The sequence below is a fragment of the Hypanus sabinus genome, chromosome 9, assembly GCF_030144855.1.
Source record: "Hypanus sabinus isolate sHypSab1 chromosome 9, sHypSab1.hap1, whole genome shotgun sequence".
In the NCBI taxonomy this organism is placed as follows: domain Eukaryota; kingdom Metazoa; phylum Chordata; class Chondrichthyes; order Myliobatiformes; family Dasyatidae; genus Hypanus; species Hypanus sabinus.
The window spans coordinates 42,915,495-42,931,973 of NC_082714.1; the positions used below are offsets into that span (position 1 = coordinate 42,915,495).

The 16,479-nt window shown below is 43.1% G+C and overlaps 1 protein-coding gene across 1 annotated transcript; it reads left to right on the forward strand.

Annotated features, from left to right (window-relative positions):
* The first annotated feature begins 1,422 nt into the window (after positions 1 to 1,422).
* On the forward strand, positions 1,423 to 13,402 carry ndufb10 (NADH:ubiquinone oxidoreductase subunit B10). The gene is made up of 4 exons (XM_059979556.1): positions 1,423 to 1,620; positions 3,879 to 4,017; positions 5,052 to 5,191; positions 13,140 to 13,402. The coding sequence occupies exons 1-4, from the start codon at positions 1,473 to 1,475 to the stop codon at positions 13,235 to 13,237; spliced, it is 525 nt and encodes a 174-aa protein (XP_059835539.1). The 5' UTR covers positions 1,423 to 1,472; the 3' UTR covers positions 13,238 to 13,402.
* Positions 13,403 to 16,479: the final 3,077 nt, after the last annotated feature.

The following is a 16,479-nucleotide window of genomic DNA, read 5'->3' on the forward strand; positions in this document are numbered from 1 at the left end:
TCATCTTCATCTATTCTCCACTCTGGCCTCTCAACTCTTCTCCTCACTTGTCTATCATACCCCAAGTGCTTCTCCTTCTTCCCTTACTTCCATAGTCCATTCTCCTTAGCTATTGGATTCCTTCTTCTTGAGACCTTTACTTTTACTTTTCCACCCACCTGTCTTCACCTATCACCTTCTAGCTGGTCCTTCCCCTCAGAACCCCTCGCACCACCCCACCCGGCCACCTTTTTCTTCAGGTCTGTTCCTCCTTCCTTTCCAGTCCTGAGAAAGGGTCTCAGCCTGAAACGTTTTCTTTTGTTCTTAATAACATGAGATCAGGAGAAAACTCATACTAATGACAATTGTGATTCTTCTTTTGTTTGAGAACACATTTATATATCAGAGAATGCAGAGATTCAGGTCTATAACTAAATTGGGAAAATGCCAGTGAGACCAGGTTAACTAGTTCAAGTGACATTTCAGAAAGTGGTTCCAATTTGATTTAAGGTAATCAATGGAAAACAACGTCAGATTAAGATTTTTTAATATGGGGCTATAATTATTTCAGGAAATCTGATGATGGCTTCAATGTTGGCCTGTGTATTAAAACAGAAGGAATCAAGTTATATTTACTAGAGATGTAATGAAGATATAAATTCTGGAAACATTCAACAATTCAGACTACATCTGTGAAGAAAGATACATAAAATCCTTTAAAAGGGCGTAACATATACAGTAATCGTTGTCAGAAACACACTGAGTCTCAGCAATTTGCAGAACGGTAAACTTTATTTTTCGAGTCTGCAGAGTCGGACCCAACCAGCTCCTGCTAGATTGAGTGCCGAATTACACTTTGCACAGTTTTTTATACCCTACTTGTTTACGACTTTGTGAGTTGCACCCATGTGAGGTGCAGACATTCTTCCTTAATCTCATTACAAAATTACAAATGTGATTACCCTTTGGCCCACTTATCAGCCTCAGCGCATTAACACCGTTATTGTTCAACCGTTAAGCATGTCTTCCCGTTACCCGTATCGCTTCTTTAATCAGCAAGCTATTGTTTCATCCTGATTTTGCAAATTGGTTTATACGTTGCCCTGCAAGTTGCTTTGCATGCTCTTTCTGTGTCAGCACATTCTAAATGGACTCCTTAAGTACCGTCTTTAATTTAATCATTTCTCTCAATCATCGCGTGGAATATGAGCAAAAAAGTTGGCTTTACCTTCACCTTGTGTGTGTCTTTGTGCACAAGTGGCGCCATGTTGTGTGTGTCTTTGGGTACAAGAGGCGCCATGTTGTGTGTGTCTTTGGGGTACAAGAGGCGCCATGTTGTGTGTGTCTTTGGGTACAAGAGGCGCCATGTTGTGTGTGTCTCCGGGGCGTGTACGGCACTATGTAGTGCGTCATTTCGCACGAGCGGCGCTCCTTACGCGTGTGTAAGTGCGCCTGCGCGGTCTGGTCCTGGTTCCTTTACCAAGGTAGCAGCAATGCCTGAAGATTGGGACAAGGACATTTACAAACAGCCTCCCAGCCGGACTCCGGTGGTGGACAAGCAGACCGCCCTGCCCAATCCTGCATTTATTGCTAGCAAGCTTTTTTACTATACGGTGGATTTACCGGTTACAACCTTCAGGGGTGAGTGAGGGTTGAATGCGGATGAGGCCGACTTCTCCTGTCCTGGGCCGGGGATGCCCTTCACTGAGCAGAAGTGTTTGCAATGGCACGAGTGTTAGCACCTAAAGCACACGCACCTTCAGTTCTAAAGCAGATGCTGGATGTCTCTTCAAGCAGAAAACGTTGGAAAGACTCAAACAGCGTCTGGGAGAGAGGAAGAAAAAACAGTTAACTTTTCAGTTTTACGGTTGTTCATTAGAATGCCAGCAATTTAATTTATAATGAAAGGGGGTTAATCCGTACTTTCTTGTCACATTGTAAATACCTTGTGCAACAGATGCTGGAGATTTCAGTTTCTACTGTAAATTTCAAAAATTTAATGTAAGCTTATTTTGTCCTGTGAGAATCAGAACAATGTTACATTTTTAAAAAGTCAACATCTGATTCCTTTCAGGTTTGACACTTGGGCTTTTTGGATGTGGACTGCATTTTACTTTCTATTCACTTGTCAGTTTGTGCTCCTCCCCCTACCTTTTTATTATGTCTTCTGCCCTCTTTTTTTTAAACCAGTGTTGAGGAAACATCCACTCTTCATTTTCCACCATATACGCTGTCTGATCTGCTCTGTTCTTCCAGCATTTTGTATGTGTCGGTTGTGTTTTTTTAATATGTCTCATTTCCACCTCCACCTACCCCCCCACCAGGTCTGATGATGGGTGCAACGGAGGGGGCCCCAGAACCAAGGAAATGTGTTGAACTGTTTTCCAAGAATGCTTCTTTGGAATGCTGCCATTGCCTGATGCTAATTACCTGTGAAAAGGTGGTGATGAGTTATCTTCTCGAACCACTTGGTAGGGCTAGGCTAGGCTTACCCTAACCCTAATGCAAGTAGTTGTGTAGTGATTTGAGCAATTAGACCTATTGACAGTAATTCCAAGTCTGGGAGGAATGGTGTGCAACTTATGGTGGGATGCTGCTCTTTTCCTTTGCAGTAGACGTTTGGATTGGGAGAGATTTGGAAGTGTTGTGGTGAGTGACTGCAGTGCATTTTGAAATTGGTTCACAATGAACTGTTGGAGGGGTAAAGTGCACAATCATAGTAGTGGTCCTGATAATATGGGGCACCTTGACATTTTGGAACTGGATTCATCCAGGCACATGAAGAGCATCCCATTAAGCTTCTGACGTGTGCATTGAAGATGGTGAAAAGGCTGAGGGAGGTTGAGGAAATGATGGAAGCAAGCTCCAACTAAAGTTTTAACTTGTTTTTGTGGAACTGACCCAGTGGAGCTTCTGGGCAAGAGTGACCTCCATGATGTTGCTAATAGTGGAGTTAACAATAGAAATCCCTTAGATTGTAAAGGTTATGTGAATATAAGAATATAGATGCTGGAGAGGACTCTTCATCCCCTTGTTCCTGCTGTGCCACTTAAGATCATAAGTGACCTTTTAACTGCAGTGTCACTTTATCTTGTTGGAAATAGTTCTGGTCTGGCACTTCTGGGCTTTTGCTACTTCTCAGTCCATGCCTACAACTTTTGTCTTAAGTTTTGCTGCATGCAGGGAGACTGCAAGTTTGTCTATAATCCATAAAATAGATAGTCTTTTGGTTTATTGAATTATTTCGCTGCATTTCTGATGACCTTTGAGCCACTTAGAACTGAGAAAACAAACTCCTTTAATTGGTGGTTTTGACTATTTGATTTAAATATTGAATGAGGTAGGATTGATAAAGCAGTCTCAGGAGCCGTATCACTTGCTCCTGTAATTCTTTATGCCATTTCTCTGAACTGTGTGCTTAGGAAATATGATTATCCATCCCACTTTGATAATGGACTGAACAACTGAATCTCACCTGGCTTGAATCAAATACATTCCTTGTTTGTATCAAATATTCCAGCATTTGAAATCCTTTCTACAAAGGAGGCTGTTGCTGTCCTTCCATTATTAATGGTAAGCATTGTGTAGTTGCAGGTTGAACATTTCTGCATTCAGGTTATGTCTTTCTTTTCAACATGAGCAATACTGCTTAGAGATTGTGACACCAAACTTGACTCATCTAAACAGCTTGTCTGACACTTCATAGTAATGGTTGAAGTTCAACCAAAGATTCACATGGAAACAGTCACCTAAACTGTTAACTGTTTTATCCCCATGTATTCTGGTAAATACCAAATTCAACTGCAAATCCATTGATTAAGAAAAAAAAAATGTTTCCTTGAGAAATTTTGAATATGGACTTGCTTTAAAAACTGAATGTGGTGTTTTTATTTTTGCAGAATGGGTGGAACGGCAACAACAAAAGAATAAATTTTACTACTACCATCAGAATTTCAGACGAGTGCCGGATTTGACAGACTGTCAGCTGGGTGATTACCTGTGCTATTATGAGGCAGAGATGCAGTGGAGAAGGGATTAGTACGTTCCTACTTTTTAATTTTAATATTTAGTTTTGAAAGTACTGTTTTGCTGGTGAGACAAACATGGTTGTCCTTGTAAAAAGGAGACAAATGATGATTTCAGTAAAGTTATTCAGGTTGGTTTCCTACTCGCATATCAAAGTACACCAGGAGCTAGAAAGTGTTTCCCTGAAATATTTTCTTCATTCTTCTGGCATGGGGTAGCCAATCTTTTGAAGCCCAGCAGAGAGGAAAGGAAACTGGACACTAGCAAAATTACAAGCATTTTATCTAGGTAGATACTCATAATCTCTGTAATTAATGTAGTGCCAGTAGTTTTCAAGAAAGCCACTTCAAAAGGAATATTAGTGACTTATTTTTTCTAACAATTTACATGAGATTTGATTCTCCTGTGCATTCCTCCCTTGGTTTTGTCTTTGTTTCTTTTTGTCAATAACTTGTACCTTCTGTCTTTCTTGACTTGGTTAAGGTACCGATTGGAGCAAAGTAATAAAATTACACCAGGATACAGTTACACAAATCCTGAAACTGAGCAGTACTGTTTAATGTAGAAAAAGGAGAGTTGAAAAGTAGAAAAAGCATATTAAATTTGTATTAAACTTCAACAGTTTTGTTGTTATTTTTATAGCCCTTTTCTCAGCCCTCATTATTTTGGACCAAATCTGTGCTCTCCCTGAGCAGCATCTATTCAGCTAGAGGATTGGGGTTTCAGAGAATATACATGTTCTCCAACAAAGGGGGAAATCTATCACACCTTATAAAGGTCAGGCCTATTGCTGGTTTCAGTTCTTCTTCATTGCTGTCTTTTATAGGTTGGGTTATGTATGATTTTTGTTCTAAATTTAATGTACTTAGTTCATTGAAAGTCAAAGCAAACAAGTAACTGAGTCTAGGGTTAAGCCATGGATCGACTTCTTGAAAATCAAATATTGAGTGATGGCTAAACCATGTAGATCATACCAAACCAATAAATCTTCTAAAATCAAGTAAAACTGTTCCTTGTTTTAAATAAACCTGCACCTTTTACTTCAGCAAAGTCGATCAAGAAATTATTAAAATTCTCCAGGAGCGTCTGAGGGCCTGCCAGCAACGGGAAGGTAACAGCTACGTACAGAACTGCGCCAAAGAACTGGAGCAGTTCAAGGAAGCAGCTAAAGGCTACGAGTCAAGATGTAAGTAACTCTTACAGCGTAGTTATTTGAATGAAAATTCCAGTTTCATCTTTGGCTCAGCTCATCTGCTGAAATTTCCATTTCAGCCCTTTCTTCCAAAATAATGTTTGTTGGATGCATAATATTTATGCACAAGTGCAATGAAAATCCTACTTGCAGTGGCATCAGGTAGCATGAGGTACAGAACATCCTGAAGACACAAATTATTCACCTGCCTCATTGGCTGTCCTCCCATATTCCAATCAAGGCTCATAAACTTGCTCACTGAAGCCTAATGTCCAACTCCTTACCCATGCAATTCTGTTCAGCTGTTAGGGTTGGCTATCAAGATTGACTCTGAAAATATTTTTAAAAATTAAATAAGAATAGAAAATACTGGGAAAACTCAGCAAGCCAGGCAGTATCTGTGAAATGAAGAAAAAGGCGATGTTTCAGCTTTGTCACGCTTCATCTGAATGTTGGCTCTGATCTGGCAATAAGACTATAAGACATAGCAGCAGAGTTAAGGCATTTGTCCCATTAAGTCTCTTCTGCGGTTCCATCACGGCTTATTATCCCTCTCAACCCCATTCTCCTGCTTCTCCCTGTAATCTTTGACACCCTTACTAATGAACCTATTAGTCCACTTTAAATATACCCAGTCACTTGGCCTCCACAGCTGTCTGTGCCAATGAATTCTACAGATTCACCACCCTCTGGCTAAAGAAATTCCTCCTCATATTAGTTCTAAAAGGATGACTTTCTATTCAGAGGCTGTGCCCTCTGGTTGTAGATTTCCCCACTATGGGAAACATCCTCTCCATGTCCCCTCTTACTAGGTCTTTCAATATTTGATTGGTTTCAGTTAGATTCCCCCCCCCCCCCATTCTTCTAAACTGCAGTGAGTTCAGGTTTAGAGCCATAAAACACTCCTCATACAATAACCATTTCATTCGTGGGATCTTTTTCATGACCCTCCTCTGGACACTCTCCAATGCCGACATATTCCTTGGGTAAGGAACCCAAAATTGCTTATCAAGTTCAGTCTGACCAATGCCTTTGTATAATAATTCTTGGTGTAAGAATTCTCTCTCCATATATAAATTACGATGAAATGTCCTCAACTAATCTTGGAAGTAATTTGAGAATATTTCTGGTAGAATAAATTAACTCAAGGCTGAGAATGTTGTATTCATATTTTCAAAAGACTTTTGATATAGTGCCATTTAGTCTGATTAATGCATTGAATTGGGGCATGGATTATAAACCGGTTACTAGACAGAAGCAAAGATTGGGAATAAACAGGTTTTTCCAGAATGGCAAGTAGTTGAGATACTGCAGAATTAGTGCTTGTAACAGTGATTTGCAGGAGAGACTCATGTGTCATATGCCCAATTTCCTGATGGTAACAAATTTGGCAGGATTGTGAACAATGAGAATGTAAAAAGGCTTAAAGAGGAGGAAGACGAGCTGAGTGAGTGAGAACATAATGTGGAAAAATAAGAAGATTCATTTTTGGTGCAGAGAACAAAGCATAACATTTTAAAATCGCAGTAATATGCTACGAATTGTTCATTTTCAAAGGGATGTCCTTGTAAATAATTGAAAGCTAACTTACAGGTGCAACAATTAGTTAAGAGGGTCAACGGTATGTTAGTTTTTATTGCAAGAGATTTTGAGTAGGAATAAAAAGGAATTCTATAATTATATAGTCCATTGGTAAGAATGTACCTGGAGTATTGTGTATAGATTTGGTCTCTTTACATTTAAAAAAAGATATATCTGCTTTAGAGTGATTACAGCAAAGAGCCTGGGAACCAGTTTAGCATCTAAAGGGTTTGCTGCATGAGGAGTCAGTGTGGATAGAGCTTGTATTCTCTAATTTAGACTGGGAGAAGAGCTTTTTGAAGCTTACAAAAATCAGACCGGGTTTGGCATGGCTGATGCAGAGAGGATGTTTCTCTTGGTATGAGGAGTTTAGAATTGGGTTGTAGCGATGTGCTACACACAGCGCTGAAATAACGACATGCAGTTGGTAAGTCGTTTCGAGACTAGTTTATTCAAGCTTGGCGGCGCTGGCATTTAATCCCTAGCGCCTGCCCTCTCCGGGCGGAAAAGATGTCAGAGGTGCATCACCAAAGTCTCTCCCCGTGCACTGGCTATTTGTGAACCGGTTCGCCTGAGCAGAAAGTGGGTCGCCACATAACCCCCCCCCCCCCAAAGAACCGGTGATACACCCCCCAATGTCCACAGTCTGGATCAACCTCTGTTTGGGAGGTCTGCCTCTGCGCCGTAGTGCCTAAACCTCGACCGGCTGCACCAAGTCCACATGGGCTGGTTTGAGTTGGTCCACCGTGAAAACCACCTCTTCCCCCCCAATGTCCAGAACGTACGTGGACCTGTTGTTGCTGATGGTGAACGGCCCCTCGTATGGCCGCTGTAGTGTACGGTGTGCCGTACACCAACTCGGCCGACAAGGCGTGCAGATCCTCTTTGGGCGCTGTGCGAATTCCAAGCAGGACCCAGGGAAGCTCATCCACCCAGTTAGGTCCTGTCAGGCAGGCCATGAGAGCCGACTTCAAGTGACGGTGGAAGTGTTCCACTAGTCCGTTGATTGTGGGTGTAGGCAGTTGTGTGGTGTAGCTGCGTTCCCAAAAGGCTGGCCACAGCCGACCACAGGCTGGAGGTGAACTGGGCGCCTCTGTCGGAGATAATGTGGGCCGGTACCCCGAAGCGTGCTACCCAGGTTGCAGTCAATGCTCAGGCACAGGAATCAGCAGATGTGTCGGTGAGCGGGACCGCCTCTGGCCACCTGGTGAACCGGTCTACGAGGTACCGCGCTCCTCAGGACACTGGTAGGGGGCCACGATATCCACATGAATGTGGTTGAACCTCTGGTGGGTGGGTTCAAACTGCTGCGGCGGGGCTTTAGTGTGCCGCTGCACCTTAGCTATTTGGCACTGCGCGCACGTTCTGGCCCATTCACTGACCTGTTTGCAAAATCCATGCCACGCAACCTTGCTGGAAACCAGCCGAACGGTTGTCCTGATAAATGGGTGCGCCAAACCGTGTATGGAGTCGAAAACTCGCTGCCTTCAGACTGCCAGGATGATGGGGCGAGGTTGGCAGGTAGCCACGTCACACGAGGGCCCTCTCACCTGGGCCTACGATAAAGTCCTGCAGCTGCAAACCCGAGACTGCGATCCTGTAGCTGGGCATCTCGTCGTCTGCCTGCTGCGCCTCCGCCAGTGCTGCATAGTCCACCCCCAGGGACAGGGCCTGGACAGCTGGTCTGGAGAGTGCGTCCGCCATGACCTTGTCCTTCCCCGAGACATGCTGGATGTCCGTCGTGTACTCAGAAATGTAAGACAGATGTCGCTGCTGGCGAGCCAACCAGGGATCGGACACCTTTGTGAACGCGAAGGTCAACAGTTTGTGGTCCGTGAACGCGGTGAACGGCCTGCCTTCTAAGAAGTAACTGAAATGCCGGATTGCCAGACACAGTGCCAACAGTTCCCAGTCGAAAGCACTGTACTTGAGTTTAGGTGGTCGTAGGTGCTTGCTGAAGAATGCCAGGGGTTGCCAGCGCCCCTCGATGAGCTGCTCCAGCACCCCATCGACTGCTGTGTCGGATGCGACCACCATGAGGGCAGTCGGAACGTTTGTTCTGGGGTGCCCAGCATCACGGCATCTGCCAAGGCTTCCGTGGCTTTAACGAAAGCAGCCATGGCCTCCTCGTCCCAAGTAATGTCTTTGCCTTTACCCAACATCAGGGTGTACAAAGGGCGCATGATACGGGCTGCTGAGGGGATAAAACGGTGGTAGAAGTTCACCATACCAACGAACTCCTATAGGCCTTTGACCGTGTTGGGCCGGGCAAAGTGGCGGATCGCATCTACCTTGCCGGGCAGAGGTGTTGGCCCGTCTTTGGTAATCCTGTGGCCCAGGAAGTTGATGGTATCGAGACCGAACTGGCATTTGGCCGGGTTGATCGTGAGGCCGAAATCACTTAGGCAGGAGTAGAGCTGGAGGAGGTGGGACAGATGCTCCTGACAACTACTGCTGGCTATAAGGATGTCGTCCAAGTAGATGAACGCAAAGTCCAGGTCACGTCCCACCGCGTCCATTAGCTGCTGGAACGTTTGTGCGGCATTCTTCAGGCCGAACGGCATTCGGAGGAACTCGAACAGGCCGAACGGGGTGATGAGTGCTGTTTTGGGGATGTCTTCAGGGTACACCGGAATTTGATGGTATCCCCGGACAAGGTCTACTTTGGAAAATATTCTTGCCCTGTGCAGGTTTGCTGCAAAGTCCTGTATGTGCGGCACGGGATAGCGTTCTGGAGTTGTAGCCTCGTTCAGTCTGCGGTAGTCATTGCATGGTCTCCACCCCCAGCTGCTTTGGGCACCATGTGCAGGGAGGAGGCCCATGGGCTGTCGGACCTCCGTACGATCCCCAATTCCTCCATCCTCTTGAACTCCTCCTTCGCCAGGCGGAGCTTTTCCGGGGGGAGATTTCATGCGCGGGCGTGGAGGGGTGGTCCCTCGGTCGGGGTGTGGTGCTGCACCCCGTGTCTGGGCATGGCTGCTGTGAACTGCGGTGCCAGAATCGATGGAAAGTCTGCCAGGATTCTGGTGAATTCATTGTCCAACAGCGTGATGGAGTCCAGGTGTGGGGCCGGCAACTTGGCTTCACCCAGGGAGAACGTCTGGAAAGTCTCGGCATGTACCAGTCTTTTCCCTTGCAAGTTGACCAGCAGGCTGTGAGCTCGCAAGAAGTCTGCCCCCAGGAGTGGTTGGGCCACCGTGGCCAGCGTCAAGTCCCACGTGAACTGGCTGGCGCCGAACTGCAGCTGCACTGTGCGGGTGCCATAGGTCAGTATTGTGCTGCCGTTTGTGGCCCTCAGGGTGGGTCCTGGCTTCTTGTTGTGGGTGTCGTACCCCATCAGGGGCAAGATGCTGATTTCCGCTCCGGTGTCGACCAGGAAGCAGCGTCCCAACTGTTTGTCCCAGATGTACATGAGGCTGTCCTGGTGGCCAGCCGCCATAGTCATTAGTGGCAGTTAGCCCTGGCCCTTGCAGGGCTTGTGACAACGGCGGGCTTCTGTGCCCCACCGCTGGTGGTAGAAACACTACTGTTTACTGTCCTCCTCACTCCTGCCTCTGTGTTGTGTGAGCCCCCCTGCCGGGCCTGGTCTGGTCTGCTGTTGGGCGCGTGGCCTGGTAATCTGACCGACGGATGCCACGCTCTCCCTCTTGGCTTGCCACTGCACGTCTGCCCGGGCCGCTACCTTCAGGGGGTCGGCCAGCAGCAGATGTATGTCCCAGGGCAGTTGCTCTAGGAACGCTTGCTCGAATATGAGGCAGGGCTTGTGTCTTTTGGCCAGGGCCAGCATCTCGTTCATCAATGCTGATGGCAGCCTGTCTCCCAAACCGAGAGGCCAAAGGTCTCAATGAGCAGCACCTTGAATGCTTCATATTTGCCTTCTTCCCGGGACGACTGTATGAAATCCGCAACCTGGGCAGCTGTCTCCTGGTCAACGGCACTCACTATGTGGTAGTAACGCGTGGAATTAGAAGATATCTGCCAAATCTGGAACTGGGTTTCTGCTTGGCTAAACCACACGCGTGGTCGCAGCGTCCAGAAAGTCGGCAGTTTTAGTGAAGCTGTGTGAACAGATGAAGAGTCAGTCATCTTTGGTCCAAATCCCGTCTGGACTGTCGGGGTCACCAATGTAGCGATGTGCTACACACAGCGCTGAAATAACAACACACAGTCAATAAGTCGTTTCGAGACTAGTTTATTCAAACTTCACGGCGCTGGCATTTAATCCCTAGCGCCACCCTCTCCGGGCGGAAATGACATCAGAGGTGCATTACCAAAGTCTCTCCCCGCATGCTGGCTAGTTGTGAGCCGGTTCGCCTGCACAGAAAGTGGGTCGCCACAGGGTCATGGTTTCAGACCAGTTTGAGCAGTGTAAATGGAGATGAGAAATACCTTCAACCAAAAGGTAATGAATCTGTGGAATTCCCTATGGTGGGGGTGGGGGGTGGTGTTGCAGAGACTTTATCATTGTGTTTATAGATTTCTGAAAATTATGGGAGTCGAGGTGTATAGCGATAGTGCAGGAGAGTGGTATTGAGGTAGAGGATTGGTCATTATGTCGATGGAGGTAAAGAAATTCGAAGGACCAAATTACTTATTTCTTCCCCTAACTCTGATATCCTTATTTGAAGTTTGATTTCTCACTTTCTTTCCATTGATGCTGCTCAACCTGCTTTGTAGTATTTTTATTTTTTTAACTGTTACTCTTGTCTGTACATGACTTCGCTTCACACTTTTCTAGCCTCCTTTGTCTGAATTAGTTTAGTCCTTGACACCTGATACATCGAACATCTCTGTAAAGTAATTGTTTGAGATTTGGCTTTGCTAATTCTGACCTCCTGCTTGCTCCTGATTTTCTTTAAAAATCCTTCCTTTGTTGATGACTATGACTTTAATTACATACTCCTGGTGTGTCACCATTGGCCTGTACAATTACAGTATGTTAATTCCCCTTCTCAAATTCTCTTAAAAGCTAGTGTACTATTTGCTATTCTAGCTGATGATCATTGCACCTGGATATTGGCTTGCAACACAAATTCTTTCCATTAGCTCTAGGTCATTTACCTTAATGCCCTTTTATAGATCTATATTAATATTTTTGAAAGCTCCATTTAAACATAATATCTTTTACTGGAACTGAGAGTGTTAGACCAGTTGTATAAAATAGTATTGAATCTTGTGTAGCAAAGTCTTTCTGAGCATCCAAATTGTATACCCTGCTGAAATATATACTTGAACTTGCTCACATGGAATAATTTCTTTCAATATATTATAACTAGGTTTGCAGTGGTATAGTGGACAGTACAGAAGGTTTCAATATTTCAAAAAGATTTAAGTGAACTAGAGAAATAGGATAAGGAATAACAGATGGAGTTTAACTTGGACAAATTGAAATGTTGCATTTTGGGAAGTCCCACTAGAGTGGGACTTGCACAGTAAATGCTAGTCCCCCAGAGAGTGTTGTAGAATAGGTAGACCTAGGGTATAGGTACATAGTTTCCTGACAGTGGTGCCACAAGAAGATTAGTGAAGAAGGCAAACACACAAAATGCTGGAGGAACTCAATAGGTCAGGGTCATCTATGAAAATGATTAAACAGTCAATGCTTCTGGCCAAGACCCATCATAAGGACTGGAAAGGAAGTGGAAAAAGGCCTTTATTGGTCATTATATTGAGCACAGGATTGCAATGGCTAGACATTTTTCCTTGGAGCAATAAAATCAGAGATAAATACCTTAGAGATAAGTAAAATTTTGAGAGGCACTGTAGGGGCATCTAAAACTAGAAGAGAGAAGGAAAACATTTAAAATGGATGTGAAGGACAACTTTTTGTGCACATTGGGTGATGGGTGTATGGAATGAGCTACCGGAGGAAGCTATAGACAATTATGATTAGTGCTATTTAGAGATTTGGACAGGTGCATGGATTTTAGAAATAAAGGTTTAGAGCAGGTGTTCCCAACCTGGGATCCATGGACCCCTCAGTCAATGGTAGGAATCCATGGCATAAAATTGGTTGGAGTGCCCTGGTCTAGAGGGATATACAGACTAAATTCAGGCAAATAGGACTAGCTTAGGTTGACATCCTGCATGGCATGGATGAGTTAGGCTGGAGGGTCTGTTTCCATGGTGTATGACACTATATAGCAGCCTTTTCTAGTTTGAAATCATACATACACTTTACTAAAAGATATCAAAGTTGAAAATGAAAAGTGTAATTTATTGGAAGAATTTCTTGCAGTAGATAACTAGATGTGCCATGTTTTTTTTCCACTTTTTCCCCTCAAGGTGCATATAAATAGTTGAGTAGATGGAATTTTTTAAGTTACATTTCTTTGCTGATGGCTTACCCTTCTTCTTTTAGATGGTGATCTTGGGGCTTATGCTAGTTCCAGAAAATGTCTAATGAAGCAGAAACATCGAATGATCGAGGAAAGCAAAAAGGCAAAAGCTGATGCATAAGAGCACTTGCCAAGCATGTCTGTAGTCATTTTTAAATGAAATTTGTGATAACCATCACTTATGTATAGTCTGAATGTGTTCAAATTGTGCAGAATGATTAAATTCCACATGAATGTGATTAAGATACATGGACCTTCTAGATAATAAATGACGTCTAATCTGTAACCTATGTTTGTCAATACTTTGGATGTTTTGGTCCTTATGACCCTCAGAAAATGCAGGTATTACAAGGGGTGATTCATAAGTTCATGGCCTAAGGTAGAAGGAGTCAATTTTAGAACACCAAGCACATTTATTTTTCAACATATTTTTCATCTTTTTTCATATTTTTCATACACACGGTCCAGCGGTCGTGGAGCATATGGATCTTGGACCTCCAGAAAGTGTCCACAGCAGGGGTGATTGATAAGTTTGTGGCCTAAGGTAGAAGGAGATGAGTTTTCCAGCTCTCGTTACATGCACATGCAGTTCAACTCTGAGCGATTATGCAGAAAGTTTGAAGTTAATAACTCATCAGGGGGTGAGTTCATGGCCTAAGGTGGATTGAGGTGTTATTAACTTCAATCTCTCTGATATCACTGTATATGTATATTGCACCTCAAGATTGGTTTAGAGTAACCTGATCAGCAAAGTAAATTATTACAATCTGTTAACTATTGGTAGAAAGCTGCTAAATTCTATATTTAGAGTTTGGGTGGCCATATGCTATTTTTCTTGAGGTTTTTATCTTTAATTATATAAAAACTCAAGTCAGTTGTTGAAACTTAAATTTACTGTCCACCTTGTATATTACTTTGTCCAGCTTCCTTCTAGATACCAATGAGCGTGATTTTAAATTTGGTTTTGGAGAGAAAGGTATGGCTCTGCAACTGGTATTTTCAACTTTAAATGAACAATTATTGGGCTGGAATCCATAATTAACTGAAGTAAACAAGAAGTTGGCATCCATCATAAAGGATCCACATGCCATCCTGAAAACAAACACATTGTTTTAGAAACTGTTTCTTCCCCTCTACCATTTCTGAAAAGTCCATGAATTGATGAACACTACCTCTCCTTTCTGCACTACTTTTTTAATATTTCTGTAATAGTATTTTAATGTATTGCACTGCTGCTGCAAAGCAACAGATTTTACAACGTATTCCAATGATAATAAATCTGATTCTGAGACGGATTAGCAAATTGTGAGAACGCAGCAAACAGCCAGCGAAGAAGTGTGAAGGAAAAGTGAGGTGATCGACATTGGTAGAAAAATTAAAAAGGAGCAAATTATTAAAACAAGGGAGATTATCCCTTGTTTATCCCTTTCTACAGCTTTCAGTTGTAGAAAGGGATGAAACAGCAAAGATTGGTATGAAGTTATTGAAGTAAATAGGATGTAAAGAGGGATGTTAGCATGTCTTGCAAAGGGAAGTTTTTATACAATTCTAAACAGTGCTGGTGAGACCACAGCTCAAGTCAGTTTTTATCTTTAAAGAAGGATAAATTTGCATTGGAGGTAATGGAGAGAAGGTTCATTTGACTAATTCCTGGGCTGAAGGGGTTGAGAATTGGGGGTTCAACATATTGGATTCACTAGAGTTCAGAAAAATTATGAGTGACTTTATTGAAACATACAAGATCTTGGTTATGGACAGAACAGAGGCCCTAGTCAAGCTATCTAGAATTTGTGGCCTAGCTTCAGAACGAGGCATCACACAATTCAGATGAAGGTGAGGCATTTCTCAAAAAATCATAACTATGGGTTTCTCTACCTCAGAGGCTGGTCTGCCATTCCATCATGGCTGCATCCAGATCCCACTGCAAGACTATAAAACATAGGAACAGAATTAGGCTAGGTAGACTAACATTCAAGGTAGACTGACGTTTATTCTGTGAGGAAATCAAGGGCCAAGGGGATAGAATAGAAAACTGATAGTAGTTGGATGCATCCTTTTCACATACCACCTTCCAAACGCTGCACTAACGTTTCCAGATGCCATTTTAAAAATTGTTAAAATCCTACCATTTCTTCTGGACTTGCATTCCAGTTGCCAGCATCCTACACATTCACAATATTCTTTGGCACCTGCCTCACAGCTACTTTCCAACCCTGCTCTGTACAGTTTCTCAGGTTTGATAAATTGCATCCCCCATACAAGTCACTATTTGACTGACCTGCCAGGCTTTACCTCAGTATACTAATATACTTATTGCCAACGCAAGATTCTGCAGATGCTAAAAATCCAGAGCAACGCTCCCACAAAATACTGGAGCAACTCAGCAGGTCAGGTAGCATCTATGGAAATGTTGACTGTTTATTCATTTCCATAGGTGCTGCCTGACCTAAGTTCCTCCAGCATTTTGTAGGTGATAGTTTTAATTATTTTGTAAATTAAAATTATCACATAAAGGGACCAATGGACTTATGAAAATCTGATTTTGTTAATGCATTTTATACCCAAATCGTGGTATCAAACATCATGCAGCAGAGATGAAAGAAGAAAATATTTTCTTTTAAAATTTCCCCAGTCTTAGAATAGATTTTCAAAGTTATGATACTCTCCTGGAGATGTCATCTCAACTTAAATGATCCAGATTTAATGTGGCCTGTATGGAGTGTGCAAATCATAAGCATTGGAGATTCTGCAGATGCTGAAAATTGTGTAGAATGTATTTCCACCTCTACAACTCAAATGTGAATGGATAGGGTAATTAGCCACCGTAAATCGCCTCAAATGTATAGTCCATTATGGAATTTGGGGAGAATTCCGAGCAATTAAAGAATGTAAGAGGAGGAAGTAATGTAGGACTAATGTAAACTAAATGGTCAACACAGTCTCAAAGAGCCCCTTTATATCCTGTATCCACTCCATGACATTTATGAAATCCATAAGAGCTGAGGATTAATAAGTCTACATCTCAAGTCATTTTTTTGGTAGTTGTAATTTTCCTCAGTCACACCCTCCCACTATCAATTCCAAATTTATGCAGCCATTCTTGGATTTTAATTGTATCCTCTATATTGAAAGGCTTAAATATCTGCTTAATTCATCTGCCTGCTCCTTTGTTTCCATCATTAATTCCCAGCCTCATTTTGTTTCGTATCAGTGCTTTATATAAACTTTTTCTGATACAACTGATTTATCTTTAGTTTTTCCTCCTTTATACCCTTATATCATTTGGTGCTTTTCTAAATTTCTGCCCAATCCTATGACCTGCTATCCATCATTGTATAATCACTTGAAATCATATTAGGTCAC

Excerpts from the sequence above, each read along its gene's own strand:
- ndufb10 (XM_059979556.1), top strand. The coding sequence starts at position 1,473 with ATGCCTGAAGATTGGGACAAGGACATTTACAAACAGCCTCCCAGCCGG. Across the intron at positions 4,018-5,051 it reads ATGCAGTGGAGAAGGGATTA|CAAAGTCGATCAAGAAATTA; the intron begins GTACGTTCCTAC and ends CTTTTACTTCAG. Across the intron at positions 5,192-13,139 it reads TAAAGGCTACGAGTCAAGAT|ATGGTGATCTTGGGGCTTAT; the intron begins GTAAGTAACTCT and ends TTCTTCTTTTAG.